The sequence below is a fragment of the Tinamus guttatus genome, unplaced genomic scaffold (genome assembly GCF_059628265.1).
Source record: "Tinamus guttatus ecotype Peru unplaced genomic scaffold, ASM5962826v1 Tinamus_guttatus_pri_ptg000716l, whole genome shotgun sequence".
NCBI classification, from domain to species: Eukaryota; Metazoa; Chordata; class Aves; order Tinamiformes; family Tinamidae; genus Tinamus; species Tinamus guttatus.
The window spans coordinates 937336-956525 of NW_028289250.1; the positions used below are offsets into that span (position 1 = coordinate 937336).

At 42.7% G+C, this 19190-nt stretch overlaps 1 protein-coding gene across 1 annotated transcript; it reads right to left on the reverse strand.

Annotated features, from left to right (window-relative positions):
* Positions 1-229: 229 nt before the first annotated feature.
* On the reverse strand, positions 230-18843 carry AKAP12 (A-kinase anchoring protein 12). The gene is made up of 4 exons (XM_088537066.1): positions 18651-18843; positions 4208-8019; positions 1435-3444; positions 230-825 (listed from the first exon to the last, which is right to left on the reverse strand). Exons 1-4 carry the CDS (start codon positions 18841-18843, stop codon positions 817-819), a joined length of 6024 nt encoding a protein of 2007 aa, XP_088393192.1. The 3' UTR covers positions 230-816.
* Between the last annotated feature and the right edge of the window lie 347 nt (positions 18844-19190).

Consider the following 19190-nt stretch of genomic DNA (forward strand, 5'->3'; position numbering starts at 1 on the left):
AATATCATACCTCTACATTAAAATCAGAACTGGGTTTAAGACATACATATAAATATTCAACACATTACAGTCCAGTTCTGGAAACCTGAAGTCTGGAACAACGGAAGGGTAGTCTCAAATTCCTCCTCTCAGGCTACCCTATAGAAATTACTTCTGACTAACTCAGGCCTGCACCAGTACTAGCAAGGATAGTGAGAGCCTGCAGGGCCCTCTTTTACCTGACTGGGGCTGAGAGACAGAAATCTCAAGCATCTTGCTCGAGCATTTGTGCGTGTTCCAGTCCCTGCTGTTCAACAAGAAAACATCTACTGGTCAGCCAGAAGTTTCACGCGTTCTCATCATTCAGCTCTCCTCTCCCTTTATCCCCTCAGCCAAGCAGCACTTGTGGCCTCGTGATAGATTAAATCAAGGCAGCTACGGAAGATGAGTGCGCTAAGGGAAACTGCAGAGAGAAGGTAGGGGATTCAGGGATAAATGAAGGGATTGGAGGAGACAGGACAGACAGGAGACAAGATCTTAAGATATGTCAAAAACTGCGGAACAATTTTTAGTGGTCTGCCCATTCACTTAGTTGCACATCTCCAGTCTAAATGGTACATTTGGGGCAAAGGCAACTGACCTTTGCATGGGATACATGTGTCAATATACCCAACTTTGAAGGCATTGTTTTTAATAGAAAGGACAAAAAGGTGAAGTCTTTAGAAGAGCAGCTGTTAACATCCAAGAATAAAGGGTGGTGAATAAAGCTCCCGGCTCAGCCACAGGATTGTCAGTTGTTCTCTAAGACTGGCATCTCTCCAAATGCCACAGGGATGCTTAGCACATCTGAAAGAAAGAAGACAGTAACAAAGCTTTATTAATGATAATTTCCTTTCTCAAGAATATCTTAGCATCATTCTTAAACTGTCTTCAGAAATGGAGTTGAAGAGGGTCACACAACTTAATTAAGCAAGAATAATAAATAGCCAAAGGAGAGTGTATCCCTATCATCTTTTCTGATTTAGATATCACTCAAGTTTAAAGAGCTTTGGGAAATTAGGCACTCCTGATTTACAGTGGAAGGCACCAGTCAGCCATTTTGCATTTCCAGTCAGCTTTGTTAGAGAAGTAACACTCACCTGTATGGAATGTGTTTTATATAGCTAAGAAAACTGTAAACTGTATTTTCCACCTTCTAGAAAAATCCTACAGGCCTGAGGTGAAGCTGAAGGGAGAGACCATTAAAGACAGGGGTAATCGTGCCCCTTGTAGAAAAGGAAGCAGTGTGTTGTGTGGCCAAGAAAGCCATTAAAATGGACTATTGGTTAAACCAAGGAGCAGTCCTGGCCATAATCTCTTTGGATAGTTTAGAATGAAAATAAGAGACGAGAGTTCCAGACACCTCAGAATCGCTCTGGAAGGGGAAAGAAATCGCTTGCTAAAAATGCTGCTTACATTTGAAGCCTCGGGAGCCACTGAGTTCAGGCTTTGCGGGTGGTGGCAAGCTGCACCCTCGTGGCTACAAACATCCTCCGGTTCTGGGATCAGTGTTTTCACATCTTCCACTGACAGGTTATGTTGCTCATCCTTCTTTTCCGCCTGTGTTTGCTGAACTGTATTTTGGTCTGGGATTTCCAGAATCTGCCCCACCTCTTTTTCCTTTAATTTTGGTGGGTGTGTGTCAAGGGGTTCTTTGGTTGTATCTTTTGAAGTACCTATTCCTACTGTTGAATTTGGAAGTCTTGGACTTTCCCTTGAATCATCTTGAGGGCTAATCGTAACTTCTAGGGAATTCTCACTTTTTCCTTCTTGAGGTGCATGAGAAATGAGCAGCTTATCTTTTGCCTGTTCTACACTTATATGAATTTCTGCAGACTCTCCTAATGGGGAATGTTTCACTCTTCTTGACTGCTCTTGATCCCTAATTGGTATTTCTTCCTCGTCGACAGGAAGGTGGTTCCCTTGCACAGTCTCCAGAAATTCAGGTGTACTGCTATCGGTTTGGCTTTTGTCTGTGGACTTAGTGTGCTGCTCTGGTTCAGATGCAGCTGACTCCTTGGTCTCTGCGAGTCTGTCAACAGCCGTCTGGATGGCGTTCAATACAATTTCTGTACTTTGGCTTTCCAAGGCTACTGACTGAACAACATCTTTCTCCAACTGAGGGCAGTCGAAAGAAGGACTTTTCTTTGAAGCAGCAACACTTGTCTCAGGGTGTTCAAATCCCTGAGGCATTTCTTGCTTCTGCTCTGGAATTGCCTTCAAAGAAACAGGAGGTGCTTGAGGGTGAGGCGCTTCTGTGCTGTCAAGCTCTGCAATCTCAGGGCCTAAATGGTCAACAGTAGCAGCTGGGACTTCCTCAGCAGTTACTTGCCCAGGGCTGGTTGCCAAGGGCTCTAATGTTTCGGCTGTTGGGGCTGTGAGTGTCATGGCTTCAGCAGGGACAGGCTCTCCAGGTGCAGGAGCGGATGCTGCAACAGACACTTGTGGTGGCTCCAGGCTTTCAGCTCCAGCGCAGGCTAAGCCAGGACCTTCCTCCGGCCCAGCTAAAGCCCCTTGCTGCACAGTGCATGAGTAACATCCATCATCACTCACAGCTTCCAGTGTGTCAGAGTCACCTACCCCATGGGACGTTCCAACCAATTGCTCCCCTTTGGTTTCTTCCCTCAGCGCATCCTCACAGCTTGAGGTATCTAAAAGTTCTTTTTCTGCTTCCACAGGCTCTTCTGCAGCTACGCTACTTGGGGTTTCACATATCTTTGGACTGCTGCCAGAGAGGACTCTGCTCCCCTTGTCTGTGGCTTCCATGCCTGTCAGTGGTAAGGCAGATGGGGCTTCTCCTTCAAGATGTGTGGAGGCTGCAGTGACAGGGCCACATGAGTCCATGCTGAGGGTGGCACCTTCCATTTTGTCTTCCTTAGTATTTTCACTCTGAGAGAGGGCTGAGGTTTTGAGTTCAGCATCTTGTAACTGTCCACATTCTGCCTCATGACTCTGGCAGAGCACTTCTTCTGTGGCTCTTTCTAGGCACTTGGGCTTAAGGCTAGGCCCAGAGTCCTCTGCAGAGATCTGCTCACCAGTCTGTTCGCTCACACTCTGCCCACACATTGCAGCTGCTTCTGAGCCAGTTGTTTCTGGAGGAAGGGCAGAGACTTGTATCTCCCTCTGCCGCGGGAGCTCGGCAGCAGGGACATGGGCGGCCTGCACCGCAGGGAGCCCAGACCTGCTTTCCTCTCCCTGGGGAGGTGCCTCGCCAGGAACTCCCTTAGTCCAAGTTTGGCCTGGTGAGCCCAAGGCAGGAGTTGTCTCTTCTCCCACTGGCGTGCCAGGGACAGCAACAACAACCGCTTCTGTGTCCTCTAGGCTCTTGGAGGAGATGTCACCCTCGCCTTCAAGCTGCACAGGCACTTTACTTGCAGTGCCTGCAGGACCCAAGGCAGAGGCATCACCTGCATCCATGTTTTGCACCTGAGGAGAATGGGAACAAAAATATGAAGAAGTGTATGAGTGAAGAGTGATTTGGAATATTTTCCATGCAAAAGCACCAGAAGAAACAAACAAGGTGGTCTGGGTTATAATGGCCTGTGTTGATGACATCAAGATTAGCTGATCAAGATCCCAGCACATTGGTGTGTAATTTCACAGGACACACAGCTCAGGAAACAAAATACAGCCTGCCTAAAAGCAGGTACAGCTGACACCACATACGCCAAAGACTAGGCCTTTCCCACAGTGGGAAAGAGAGGAAGAAGGGAGCAACTCATGAGCCACCATCACTCCTGCACCTTTAAAGCCACAGGTAGTGGTGCCATTCTTGCCTTGGCAGAGGTATATCAGCCACAACTGCACGTGTATCTGAGATTAAAAAAATCAATCTGAGATGGAAGGTAATTTGTATATGCTGCATTTTGTTTCTTATGTCTTCAATAACATTACTCTGTGCAGAAGTCTTAATGGTGTTTGTTTGTGCACCTTCAGATTCAAGTGTACTACCTTCCACCTCTTACTATAAGAATTTTGTCCACCTCACTCTGCACAAAAGCCTCAGTGGTAGCTGCTTTAGGCATTTTTGAATCTCTCTCACAGAAAGAAACTTCAATTTCATCATTCTGTAAAAGGAAGGTCCTTGAAAAAGATTTTGCTACAGCCTGCTTCTGAATTAGCTGTGATGTCTAACACTTGCTGAATTTTTCTGAGACAGATTGACCTTTGTGTTATATGTAATACTTACTGCAGTTTCCACTCCTGGAGTATGTTCATCTCTCATCTCATCTCTTGTCAGCTCTGGTAAGGGCAATTTGTCTTGTTCTGAAGATTTTTGCTTTAGTAAAGGCTCTTCCTTGGAAGTGTCTACTTTGCTGCTGTGAACGTCTTTGTCTTCTGATGAAGGTTTTTCTGCTGTCTTCTGCAATTCAGGTGCTTCCTCATGATCATCTACAACTGCTTCCTCATGATCATCTACAACTGCTTCCTCATGCATCTGCCCCTGGCTTTCATCTCTCAATACATCTACATTTTCAAGTCTTTCTGTGCTTGCTTTCATTGCAGCAGGTATTTCACCTCTCTCCAAACCTTCGTGAAGAACTCCTTCGTCTCCATCTTTGGCCTGGGTGCTCCTTGCACTTCCCAGGGCTTGGATATCATCCTCCTTGTGTCCTCCAGTTTTCAAGGACTGTTCAAGCATAAGAATTTCCTGATCTAGTACTTTCACATCTTTAGCACCATCTTTCATTTCTGACTCAATTTCTTGCACTGTCTTAGTTACGGTTGCTTCCATGGTTGTCTCACTAACCAGCTGTGCTACATCCGATGACCTTACTCTTTCAGCAACTTCCTGAAGAACTTCTTGTGTCTGTCTCGCTAATTCCCTCAAGTTTTGCTCAGTAGCCTCTACTTCCTGTACAGGTGTGACTTCTTCTGTAGTATCAGGAGTTTCTGACAACCGTGAAACAGCAGAAACCATCTCAGTTGTCTCCTCAGCAAAGGATACTTCCATTGTTTCTTCAGCACAGTAAGCTTCTGTGGTCTCCTCCAGAGCTGTCACGGCTTCCGAGGTCAGCTCCGGCTCACTTGCTGTGGTATCATCACCTGTATCCCTTCCCACCTCTGGCACTGTCTTGGCATCCACCGCTGCTTCTTCTACAACAGCTTCTGATTCAAATGTTTGCTTAGTTTCTTTCTCTTCCTCTTCTTCTGCCTGCTCAATGCTCTCCATCACAGCAGCAGATATCCATGATGGGGATCTTTCTTCAATACTGGTAACTGCCCTTTCTCCTTCCACAACAGTAACACTAACTGCATGAACAAGCCCTTCACTAGCTTGCTCAGTTTTTACAGTCTCTTCTAGCTTTTCTGCTCTTTCTTTCTCTAAGGTTTGTTCTCTTTTCGCTTCAGCATCTTTTGCTTTCTGGGCTTCTAATTTCTCTTGCTCTGCTGCCTCATATTCAGATAAAGGAACAACAGCTGGAACATCAGAATCTTCTTCAGTTGTTTCTGCCATGTCTTCTCTTGCTTGTTTAAGAAGCGTTGGCTCTGGTTTCCCATCTGACTTTTTTTTCCTACGGCCAGGCATCAGTTTTCTAAATGGAACCCACGATTCATCTTTTCCTGGCTCACCATCTGATGTTGAGTGCTCCAGGCTAGATCCCACAACAGTCTCTTCAGTTCTGTCTTCCATTCTGGTTTTGGATTTCCTTCTTGGAGTGACTAGCCTTTTAAATGATTCCCATGTTGAAATGCCTTCACCTTCAGATGGGCTTCCAGCTTGTTCAGGGGAGGAATTCCCTTGTCCTTGATCACTCTCCTGAGAGCTAGTAAGAACTGTATCTGTTGCTGCTTCTTTGCTTTGTCCAGACTCCTCTGTTTTGGGGCCTTCTTGACCAGGCTTATGTTCAGTTTCTTCATCAGATGATGATGATTTCCTGGCTCTTTTCTTTGAAGAACCTACACATATAAAAGCTTCCCAAGACACGGAGGTGTCAACCTTTCTCTTGGGCTCTTCAATGACTTTCTCTTGTTTCTGGTCCACCCCATTTTCTTTCAATTCTCTCTGATTTTCATCAACTGCATTTTCAGTTGTAGACAGTGAAGCACTCTTTGTCTTATCAATTTCTTCTTCTTTATCACTTTCAGAAGGTCTTCTGACACGTTTCTTGGGAGTCACCATCTTTTTAAATGATGCCCATGGTGTAACACTTTCTCTTTTTCTCTCCATATCTGAAATTGCAGCATCTTCATTTTCAGTGACCTGCATTCCATCTGCAGGTTTTTCCAAAGAAGGAATCTCATGTAATTCCTCAGGAGAAGAAGCAGAACTTTCTGCTTTTTGCTCTTCTGGGCTATCTGGGGAATCTGACAAGTGCTGAGTTTGTTCTCCCTGTTCTCCTAACTTAGATTCCTCTCTCCTGCCTTTATGCTTCTTTCCAGACAATTTTTTTAATCCAGTACCTGTAAAGAGTTTCTTTAAAGGGCTGCCCTGTAGTTTAGTTTTTTCTTGAGAAGACAGTAATTCAGCTTCACTTGTGATACCTTCTGGAGGCCTCCTTTCAGCTGTCTCATCAGGAGTTACTTCTGTAGTTACATCAGTTGGTTTGGTATCATCAGCCGTAACGATGCCTGTTTGGCCCTGTAGACCTTCATCAATGGGCTTGGCTGGCTGTTGATCATCCTCCATGTCAAATGAATGTTCAGAAGTGGAACAGGTCTTTGCTTTATCTGCTTTCATCTCCATGGCTGTGTCATGAGCTTCTCCTAGTGTCTGTCCTTTTCCATTGAGGTCTTCTGTTGCAGGTGAAATTACTGGTTCTGGTTTCTGTGTTTTTTCAACTGTTTCTTCCTTTAGTGGAGCTAAGGATTCAGGTTTATTCTCTGCTCTTTCTTCAGATTTTTTCAACTCTTCTCCAGAACTTTCAACTGCCAATAAAGAATCTACTTCAAGTTTCTCTCCAGATGACTTTTCAGTTTTGTCATTTATTTCACACGTCTCCACTGATTCCCGTTTTCCTTCCACAGTTACAACTTGTGATGCTTTCAATTCTCCACTTGCACTCTCAGTTAAAGCACTAACAATAGGCTCTGTGGTACATGCTGTCACTGTCACCTCATTTCCTTTTTCTCCTTCATTTACTTCTTCTGAGCTTTCCACTAACTTATTTTCTTGACCTTCAGTTTTTACTTCCTCCCCATTTACTTTAACAACTGCTGGTTCTGTAACCTCACTGTGTCCCTGCCGGTCATGCCCGGTTAGCTCTTCTTTCTTACTCGCTTCAACTACTATGGCTGCCATAGTCTTTTCTGATTCCTGCTTTTCATCTTCAGTTTGTTCCTTCTCATGTGTTTCAACAGTTACTGCTGTCACAATCTTCTCTTGATCTTGACTCTGGTCCTCAGATTTCTCTTCCTTTTCAGTGGCTTCAGCGGTTAATGGTGCCTCCTCCTTTTCTTGGTCCTCTTCTTTTTTAGAAGACTGTAGTTCATCTTCTTTAGGCTTCCTAAAACTCTTCTTTTTCCTAAATCCAGTCCATCCCTGGGAAAAAAATTTCCGCAATGGTGATGTAGTATCAGTGGCTAAGGCAGCTGACTGAGAAGACAGTTCTTTTGCTTCTGATGTTTTAGGAGATTCATCTTCTGGGTTTTCATCCTTGGTTGCATCTTTGGTGTCATCTTGTGCAGAAAGGGTATCTTCAGGCACTGGTGTTTCCTCTGGGCTGGCTTCACTTTGATCACCAGCTCCTTCAGTGCCCTCCATTTCCTTTTTTACGGTAAGCAGTTGAACTGGTTCCGATTTTCCTGTCTTTTCCTTCTTAACTGTGAATCTGAATCCAACAAATTTAAAAACCTTTTTAAAGCCCAAATCATAAGACTGTGGCTCAGATGCTTGGTCAAGGTCTTCTGCATCTTCTTCCGAAGATGGCAGTTTTTTAGATATATGAGGATCCTCTTTTCCATCATCTAGCCCATCCTTGGTGCTTGAGTCAGAAGGACTTGTCTCCATAGTCACAGCCTCTTCCTGCAAATTTGCACTGGACTGCTCAGTTTGTCCAACTGTTAAAAAATAAAACAAACACAGAAAACACATTAGTTTCCTTGCCTTCCTAATTACTTATTACTTTCTAAGTGTACACATATTATCTACTTTCACTCTTAATCAACATTTCTCAACTACGCAAGTTCTATTACCTGTGTTCCTCTTGTGTGTGCTACAACTACCACTCCTAAAAGGGCTAGTTTTCAGTTTAATCTACTAATCCCTTTTCTTTTTCATTTTAGTCTATACAGGTTTTTAAAGATTATATGCAAATGCACATTTAGAGCATACATCCTCTTGTTCTTTCTTTCCCTTTGTCATGGCTTTGGTGAGGGCTTTTTAGGACCATCTTTAGTACAAGATAGTACTAAAATTTCATGTGAGAAGAGCGTTTTCTACCCTATCATATATCCAAGAATTCATAGAACAATATCTGTAATTACTTCTGAAGCTGATGCTCCATATCCTTTGGATGCAGAGAGAGACTTCTAAGAAGGTAGAGAATTTTTAAAATGTATTGGCCTAAAATGATGATAAGAAAGCAAGGCTCATTAGTCAACTCTGCCCCAAATGAATGGTAAGATGTGATTGAGTTTATGGGAGATTCCCTATTTTTCTGAAAACTTGCAAACTCCAAAACAGTTACAGTACCACATATTTATTTTTAAATCAGGAATCTCGGGTCTCTACACTACATTACATGACCACTATGGCCAGACAGAAACTTCATCCATAACAATTCCCTATCCATTAAAAGTAATGATGTTGCTAATATATAAGCAGGTAGAAGCATTAAGTATGTATTATTAAAAATCTTGTAAAGCTAGAGTAGGCCTAAATTCTCATTCAGGAGTTTTTAATGGATCTTTGAAGTCAAAAAGATGGAGAGAAACAAGGATGTCCTGCAAAAGATGAGAAGATAAAATTCCTATTGCTTATAATCTGAATTACATTAATAACAGTGAATAATAGCAAGATCTGATAAGGCACAAAACAACATATAAAAATAAATCTGTGGTTCATCTGCAACCCTGAACGCCTCAGCCATACAGGACTTGTTGGAGTGGGAGGGGGGCACAAATGAAAAAGCTCCATGTTAAGCAACAACGTGCTGTAAGAAAGAGCCGCTCCTTCCCTCAGGCTGCCCAAGCGCTACTTTGACACTCTCAGATTTTTAGTTTTCACTCTGGAGCTTTGTGCAGGGCCAGTCCTGCTGGCCTCAGGACGAACCCCAGGCCACAGGGGCTCTGCTCCTGCCTGTGCCCGTGCCGTGTGGCGAGGGCTGTGTCTCACGTCCCTCCCCAGCGGGCCCGCGCGCACACGGACTCCACGTGCAAGCCCGGCCTGCAAGCACACTGGCTGTTCAGAGCAACGCAGAGGGCCAGTCCTTCACAGTCCCAAGCAGCAGCTTGCTCACTGTTGTTTCTCAGCTAACATAAGCAAAGCTTTTCATTTTTCTCTTCATCTTCTAGCTTAAAATGGCTTTAATTATTAACTTCAAGTTCATGTAGGAGTCTGACCTCTGACAGGCACCCAAACTCCTTGAACATTTTCAAATGATGATAGATGTTCCAATGAGTAATTTGTGAGGGGGCAGAAAAAGAAAAAAAAAAGAACTTTCTGAAGAATCCAGGAATATTACTCAGTTGGTAATATACCTCATGCAAACTTCAGGATGCTCCATGAACAAAAACAAAATTAAAAATCCTTTTAAGAATATTTCGATCAGTGGCAAGCTGAGGAGGGGAAACGAGATCTAAGTAATTTTAGTAAAATAAATCTGTCACTTTTCATTTTAAGATGGTTACCAAAGAAAAACTGACTGGATTATCTTACTAAAATTACTTGGACCCTTATAAATCAAGTACTATGTAGTTGTATGCTGAGAAGACATAAAGATAACACCAAGGAACCACTTTTGTACTTTTGTCCATTTATTCTCAGACCCAGAAAGAAGGGCATAGTCATTTACATCAAATTATGTAATTTAACAGAAAACTTATCATGACTTACAGTAACCATGTTTACTGTAAGGGAAGATTGGGATGGAATAGGAACTAGTAAGGTGTTTTCATTTTCAAAGCAAGAGGTAAGGCACAGGGCTAGTTAATAATGGCTATACAAACTTACAGAGGCTTCATATTCATGATATCCAGTCTAAGGATTTTGGTTCATTATATTTATAAAATGATGCACTGCATAACATTCTAAGACACGCTCTATATCTGTAAAATACTTCAAAAGAAAGAAGAACCATATCATTGCAAAACCTCCAAGTATAGGTATTTATTAATATAACTACTGGCATTGCATAATTAAGAAAGGGAACACAGAAATTTACAGGCTCAGTAAAAAGCTTTCAAAACCTGTAGAATCAATACACAGTAATCTGATCTTTGCTGTGATTCAAACAATCATGTTACCTTGCTACCCTTATTAAATAAATGGAATAAATTGCAAAAAAGGAAGGTCTGTAACAAAAAATAAATAAAAACCAAAAAAACGGTATTAGTGCATGAATTCGGTCTTGGCATTTGAGGGGACAGCTACAGCTGTGCTCCACAGCGCTCCCCGCACGGTCACTCCCGCACGGTGACACCGTACGTTTACCTGCGGGCTGAGTCCCCGATCACTCCCCAACGAAAAGCACGAACCGGGCCACAAGGTACCTCAGGCCCAAGGCAGCTCGGACGCCAGCTGCTAGGTGCCCTCCGTGACACGCTCCTGGTGTTCCCAGCCTCTGCTTTGTTACTTCCTTCGCTCTGCCACGCTTCCCTCTACCCCAGCTCAGTTCCGGTGCCCCTCGCCAGCATCTGGAGAGAGAGGTGTCACTCGGGCTACGTCCCCCGCACGCTCCCAGCTGGCAAGTGGCCACCCCTGTCTCGCGAGAGGCCTGCAGCAGGACGGAGAGGTATGAGAGCCACCCTTTGGCACTTGTGTTACCTAGTGAGCCCAAAAGCGACACAGAACCTGAGAAGTCAACTAACTGTGCACAGCTGAACTTTACGCTCTGCAGTTGGATTATTTAATAAAAGCGTCATTAATGACATCCTTGTTGCCCAAACATCGTTAGCCCAGGCGCTTTTGAACGCGGAGCAAGCCATGAGCACCTCCCCTCGGCAAGCTTGGAGCGCTGCTTACACAAGGAATTGTTCAGAGGATCGGCCCTTGTCTCCCCCGCACGTCTCTTGGCAAGGCAACTAGCGCTCTGTGAATGAATTTACAGAACTTGGAAGCATCTTTAAGAAACCCATGAGATCCTTTCAAAATACCTCCCCGAAACTGCACAGGGAAATACCGTTAGGAATACAGTTCCTTAGGTCTGCCCTTCATAGGGCTGTGTTTCACCCATTATGGGCTAGTCAAGACAAAAAAAAAAAAAACACGATAAAGATATATCCCGAGGCAAAGACAAAATCATACATTATATCATAAAATTGATCCATTTGGTTACTTAAACCACAGTTGCTAAGAATTAAACCTGAAATTTGATTTTAACTACTTATGTACCATGTAGCTTTCAAGCATTTTTAATTGAATCAAGGTGCAGCCTGTGCTTTAACAACTGCAGATATTCTCTTTTATTCTGAAAGGGACAAGTAACACCAAACGCCTTCAGGAAGCAGAGGTGCCAGGTTTCACAGGTAGCTTGGTCCGCAGGTAGGAATTAATTTCCATTCCATCAGAACCATGAAGATACTGACCGGACATTGGAACATTATTTTCAAACAGGCTGAATTCCTAGCACTAATCCTATTGCTGTCTTGTCATTAAGATGAAATTAATTATTAGCACTTCCCTTTCAATAACCTGACTGGTGCCATCAGCAATGCAAAAAACCTGTCACTCCCAGCTCACCCATCTCTGGGAGTGAAAATGTGTCGCTCCTCTGGCAGTTGCATGAAGGCAGGAAGAACTCTGAGCGCAAGAGTTAAATCCGCAGCACTTCGTGCGCTTGCAGTCAACCATGTCAACATCTGGAGCTGGTTGACTTTTCCCCCCAAGGATTTGCAGCACTGTGCTGGATTTTTTCCATAAATTCCCTACATTCTAAATCTATCAGATGTATGTCACACACACCCTGTTCCCCATGTTTCAAACTCTGCTGACCACTGAAAGACTCCAGAGTTTTTTTTTTTTTAATTTTGTTTTCATTTATTCAATATTTAACTATATAGGGCCAAATTGTGCTTTTAGTCACATATACAGGACTCAGTAGATTTCCCTGAGTGTAAGTGAAATAGGAAATAGCCATAAAGCTGAAGGGTATTTTAGAATCATTTGCCTCCATTGCAGCTAGATTTGCCAAAAAAAAAAAAAAAAAAAAAAAAAAGACTTGCAAAGAACACCTACTGCTCTAAAACTCACACAATGGTGAAACCCAAGAAGGCAATTTAAAATTGGATTTGAACTAAATATCTATGATGATGACAGTTTAATATCAAGCTTTTATTATTTTTCTTAATTGCACAGCTCCTCTAATTATAATGGAAACAAATAAACACAGGGATAAGAAAGGCCATAAACACATACAAGTCAGAGAAACAGTAAAACAAAAGAAAATGCATTTTAAATGACAACATCTATCACATCTCTCTCCTAAACAAATTTATTTCAAATGAAGAAACTAGTTGGGATTTAGCGACTCTGAGCATTTTAGCAAACAAAAATGTAGCTTTTCGCTATAGAGTATAAGGATTGGCTATTACACCACAAATTCTGATCCTTCTGACTTGGCATTTGAGGAGGTTGATTTTAGTAAGACAAACAACGCCCCCCGCTCTTAGTTTTTCAATCCAACGCTAGCATAAAGGCTGCAGCACTGCTGCTCCCTGACAGTATTTCACCAGTTCTTGCTCCCCATCTCTACTATTTTGTTTGCATTTCCACCCCACTTTCATGGAAAGCACCTACCACTCCCATCATCATCCCGTTCGCTCCACTATTTCTAAGGACTGAACTTGCTGTGTTTGTTGTGGGGAGGGGGCCTTTAAGAAGACTTAAATTATAAGGGAGGATTTACAGAGATTTTACACACTGAATTTCATAAGGCATGCATGCGATTCATGACCTTTCTAATCACACTCTTCTTTGGGAGCTTTAGAAACCAATACTAGCAAGTTCAGTCTCTAGTATTTGTGTGGCAATTGAACAGTTAGGTATTAAAATTTTACATACTTCTGCCTCTGTTTCGAAAAAAAAAAGGAAACAAGAAGAAAGCTGCAAAAAGCTGTAACTCTTCACACATCTGAAAAAAGCTAAAGCAATGGCCCCAGAAGAGGGCACTGTATATAACCTCAAATGAAAACAACTTTTGAAAAAACACAATCATTTCCAATGTGATGCTCTAACATTCCCTTATAAACACTTTATTTTTAGAAATGTATGCTTTAACTGTACTTGCCCGCTCCAACCTAGACATTAGTTTACCAAATTCCAGCATGCAATGATATATAACTTATTAATACAAGTTTTTTAAAATACTACTTTCAGTTCAGTGTTTCATAAAACCAGCACTTAAGTTCATGTAACAGTATTCAAGTTTCTTCAGATTTTGTTTTTATTGTAAAGGTCATTAACCAAGGCTTCGATATGCAGTTACTGTATTTAAAGATTCTTCATTTAATGAACTCACAATAATAAACTGTTCTTAAATCAGCCCAGCTGCTCTGCTTGTCAATCAAACCAGCATGCTACAAATATTTATGAAATTTCATGGTTTTCCATACTGCCTGTGTCTCATGTTCACGGACTGTTTTGCTAAATGTGTTGGCTAAGTATAAGAAAGATATAACAGCAGTACTCTGGTACTTGGGAAAAATATCAGCTCCAACAGCAACAAAGAGAAGAGACAACAGCATAGCTCAGGAATTGTAGGGCATTTTGGAGAATGATTAATTGAGATGTATGATGAGCAACGGATTGAAAACTTTCTTTGTCAAAACATCTTCATCACAGACAAAAACTCACTACAAAGAAGATTTAGCTGCATCTACACTAATTAGACAAATGACAGCTTAATGTACTTCTGCACATCAATACAGACATGTGCTGTGTCCCTTCGAATAAATGATAACTTGTACTTGCACTTCTTGCAAAATGCAGTATAACAGCAATTGTGCTATAGTGAAAGTTCAACTTTCCAGAAGAATTATTAAATAAGAAAAACCTCAATCTTCAAACTGTGTGACCCTATAAAAAGATTACTTTAGAAAAGCAGATTAACCTATAATCACCAACAATAAAAGGAAATAAAAAAATAGAGAACCCTTGAGGAAAAAGACTCAGCATGTGATAAGCTCATTAAACATTGAATTTAATGAAAACCCTATTGTAAACAGCAGTAGGATATCTCCTCCCCTACTAACTGATTCAAATCACGTACAGTCTTCCCCAGGGTCAGCTCCTAGCAGAGCAGGACTTCTACAGGCTTTGTTATTGATGTGTACTGTAGCAGTAAAGTATTTTGCATGAGTAAGCCCTGTATTTCTTGCATACATTCACTAGCTCCAGCAAATTGTATAAAAAAGAGCAAGTAAATAATTATTAATATAGTGAAATTTTTAAAAAAGAAATAACAGCTTGCTAAAGACACAGCAATTCAAGGGGAAATTTCATTATGACTATTAATTGTCTTTAGGAAATATAGTATATATTTTTAAATTTTGTACTGCCACTTTATCTTACACAAAAAGATGCATCTCTACAGAAGTAGCGGGACAAGATTCTTTTTTACTTCTCAGCTCCTCTCAATGTTATTATCTTTCCAGATAGTCCAATTAATCTAGGGCGACAGCTTTCATACTTCAGCGCTTTATCTGCCGCATTCTTAAATAAGATGTGGGGAGTTCAACACAGCATCAAGGTTTTGGTACCGCAGGCTTTGCATGCGCACACACACACACTCTGCATCATTATAATTAAACAGTTTTACAGTAACAGCTTCCTATCTCTCACATAAGTACATTTACAGCTGCTAAATGGTGCTCATTTCTATTCTCTCTCTTCAGTTTAGCTTAAAATATCTCGATGCAGGTACTGCAAGCCTGTGGAAGCTCCGGCGCAGGCCCTGCTTCCAGCCGGGAGCCGGCTCGCAGGAAAGCTGCCGCGAGGCACCCGCGGCTCGGCCGGGTGTGCGGCGCGTCCCGGCGCATCCCAGCGCGTCCCGGCGCGTCCCGGTGCGCAGGCCCCGCGGCCCCGGCCTCACGCCCCGCTCCGCGACCAAGCGGCGGCCGCGCAGCGTCCCCAGGTGCCACACGAGCAGGCGCCCGGCAGCCGAGTGCGAGAACGCGGGTGCTTGAGCAACGCCATGCGGCCTTACCCGTGATCGTTAGGGTCCCCAGCATTTTTTAAAAAAATTACACTAATAATAAGAAACTTCCTTCTCACAGTGTGAAGCGCTGCACGTTTACTTCTGTCTTGAGCAGGCCCGGCAAGGAGACGGAGCCGAGAGCAGAGGAGCGTCCGGCGGGCAACCCCCCGGGCGCCTCTGCAGCCGCTCGTGCTCGGAGGGGACCAGTCCCTCCTCAGCTGCTCGCTGCACAACTGAGGGAGCAAAAAGCAACTTCGGGGCGCACGTGATGCTCTTGAAGGAGGGAATCCCTCCCCTCGCCTCGCCAGCACCAATTGCGAGCAGACCTCATGCCGAGGCGCTCGCAGCCTGCAGAAATATGGTTTAACTATTCTCTTTCCATCGTTTCTCTGCTGGAAATTACATCAGTTCCACTTTCAAGCATTTGCCATCTAACTTTTACTCCAGGTAAGTCTCTTTTTTAAAGAGAGGAAATGTCAGCTTTGGGGAAAGATTTAACCATTTGTATTTCTCACTGAGGTCCATAAACATATTTATGTATTTATGCTGAACTGGGAACAGAATGAAGACTGAACTTTGGGACTCTGAGTTACACAAAGCTGAAATTGCCCTTACTCCAGGCAAACCCGCCTGGATGCGACCCTGCGTCCCATGCTCCAGGTGGCCCTGGTGGAGCAGGGCGCTTGGACTACATGATCTCTAGCCCCCAAGTAGTTCACTCTTCAATAGAATAAAATTTCTTTAAAAAGCATATGGGGAGACAAAAGTGTTCAATATAATGGATCATTTGCTTGCTTGCCTACTAATAGCCATATCATTTTTTTAATTAGAAATCTTTACAGCCTAATTGCCTACATAAATTGTCTCAAACTCTGTTCTCAACAAGTTCAGACAGGTATACTTTTAAGTATTAAGTATATAATAAAATACTTCAACAGTTCTTACTGTTAGTGAAAGAAGACACAATATGATTAAAAAAGTGTCAGCATCTGATATCAGAGATCTGAGATCTCTGAAGGAGCTGAGACCTTCTAATATGCCAGTAATGTTACTATAGATTACACTGGTTATCTCTGAAGCCTGATTAGCTGGGGGCCAGTGGGATCTATATAGATTTGATGACTCACAGACATTTGGGCCAGTCGAACTGAGCCTTCGTTTGTGCACTGTGGCCCTGATCACCAACTTCAAGATAGCTTTCAGTTAATTTGATCTGACAGTGGCAACTTCCATGAGTCTGGATTACCCCTCTCAAATAGTCTTCCAAATATGAGAGTCAAATAATGCATCCAAAAAAAGAGAAAAAAAGAAAAAATCCAAAACAGCAAAGAATACCTTAGTCATATAACATTCTTTTACTGTAACAAATCCTACATATTGCTTACTTGTCGTAATGCTTTATTTCTGACTTTAAAGACCTTGGGGAAAAAAAAAAAAAGGCAGGGATGGGAGATAAAGAATGATTAGGGAACATTAAGAAATGTTGAGTTAAAATGATTTATTTCTCTTGAAGTGTGGAACATTTCCTCACTTCTTTATTCATTTATCCAATGATCAAACTTTGTAAGGCCCAGAAGAATAGATGAGTATCTGAATGTAGTTTTGACTTTTTATGCTTGACCAGAGAGGTTTTGTTTTCCTCTCTGGATGGTGTCATTTGCAGTTATTGTTACCAGGAAATAAACACTGCATTGCCTCCATAAAGGACACTTTTACTTTGAGAGCCTACCTCTAGGCGTGTTTTCACTTCCATAAAAATTCTGCTATCATATAAGCTTGGTTCCAGTGACAACAATAAAATCCTGATTGAAACAGTAGCATCACATAACCACACAAAGAGCTGATATTAAAAAAAAAAAAAGGGGGCATTTTACTTAAGTATAAATTCCTAATTTTCATCAAGAAAAAGCACCGTGCATTTGGTCACATATAATTATTTTCACTCTAAGGGAGCTCTTCAACTCTTTTTCATTATACAGTCTAGGAACACGATTTCCGCATAGCTAAAGCTACAGTCCACAGCTGAGTAGACTGTTCACAGTCCCAACTGAATTCAACAAAATCACTCTGGCTATCAACTCCATGGTCTTTTAAAGAACATCTCATGCTACTGGTTCCAAAAGATGAATACTGACATGAAATCTTTTGAGTCTTCCTCAAGTCATCAAGTATTTTCTCCTCTTTCATGACTTTGTTTGCCAATTACTCTCTCTGAGAATATCCCTATCCTTAAAAACTAAAATTAAGAGGGAACAGCATTTACCATTAGTGAAAGATGAAACATGTTTGCACCAGATTTTACAGTGCCAAGAGACTCTATCAATATGGTAAAAAAGAAAATGCAAAGGGTCAGCAAAAAATATGGACAACCTTCCACTGGGATAACAATGTTATGGCAATTAATCTGAAGATGTGGCAAAGAATTCCCTTTACAGGAACTCCAAACCAAAGTACAATAAAGACTACGCAATTGCCTTAGCAGAAGTGTGGCCCACCCCATCTTTTCTCCATCCCTTCCCTCCTCTCCCACGCCAGCCTTAGTTGTCTGGCCTCACTCAAAACCAGCCCCTTCCCATCAGAAGATCTGTGTGCAGCTGGCTCTCCGCAGCGGATCTCCCTCGCTGCACAGCCGCCTCCAGCAGCACAAGGAAGGGGGTAGGAGCCAAAGCCTGAGGAGGGCAGGCAGGGCAGGCTGTCCTTGTGCGTGAGAGAAGGGGCCACCTCACTACTACTGTACAGCCAGGAAAGAAAGAGGTTCCCGGGCTAGGACAGACTGTGGTGCCTCCAAGCAGAAAGAAACTTTGGGATCAAGCCACAAGTCTGACTACGAGCTGCATGAAGAGAACTATAACAAAACAGTGACAGATCACCCTACTGTCAATTCCTGGGAGCTCAGGATAGCTTCTTAACATCCAGATAGTTTCTTAACCACCAGTGAATGAATACAAAAGGATTTCTACCCTATGAAGACAGGAATAAGACAATGCAGCATAAACTCCTAATCTAAGGAGTGGAAGCCAAGTCTTCACTTCAGGGGAATGGCCAAGAGCTAGGCAGCAAGCCACCAGGCACTGTGGGTTTGCACCAAGGAGAAAGCACCACACCTGAGGCAGGACGTAATGCCCTGCACCATCCACAGTTTCTGACTGCAACTGCTTTATTATCTCAGCTGTGCTAAGAAGAAAACATGGTCCCCAAAAACACCCTAGAAGCAAAGTTTACTTGAGTAAACCATCTATTCACTAGGAAACGTCTGATAGATTCTTATTTCAGCTTCTCACCCACTTGGCACCCACACTGCTACGCACTGCGCGCCGGACACAGCCCGTCACCTACCAGCTGGTGCATCTGCTCCTCCCTGCGGCCCCGGGGGCTCCTGTGGGGGAGAAGCCCCCTCTGGCTGCTCTCCATGCGATTCCTGGTGTGTCCCAGCACCTTCCGCGGGACATGGCTCCTGCCGCGGGGCATCGGGCGCCAAGTCCTCTTCACCAGTGCCTGATACTGGTACGTTTGCATCTAAAATCTTCATGGTCAAGTGTTGGGTACAGGATGGAAGGAAAGGAGGAAGAAAGGGAAAAGAAAGGTAATGTCAGTATTGAGTTAACTGTCCTGCACAGAGCATTGTTCATTTCTATTCATTTTACATACATAAATATATGGGCACTTGGGGAAATAAACACTTCTATGCTTCAGTGTAGTATTGCTTTTTTCCAAGATTATTAACTTTAATAAATTACCAAAGCACTTCTGTGAGTGAAAAACAAAACAAAACAATTACAATCCGAGGTTATTTTAGTGTTTTCCTGCATGAGACCCATGGAAGAATCAATTCCCACAGACAATGACCTATAACATTATCTATAAATACATGTCTAA

What these genes read in the sequence shown, in the direction of transcription:
- AKAP12 (XM_088537066.1), bottom strand. Translation starts at nt 18,843, where the DNA reads ATGAAGATTTTAGATGCAAACGTACCAGTATCAGGCACTGGTGAAGAG. An exon ending in AGGAGCAGATGCACCAGCTG is followed by an intron (nt 8,020 to 18,650) that starts GTAGGTGACGGG and finishes ATTTTTTAACAG; the next exon opens with TTGGACAAACTGAGCAGTCC. An exon ending in CTCCAGGAGTGGAAACTGCA is followed by an intron (nt 3,445 to 4,207) that starts GTAAGTATTACA and finishes CATTCTCCTCAG; the next exon opens with GTGCAAAACATGGATGCAGG.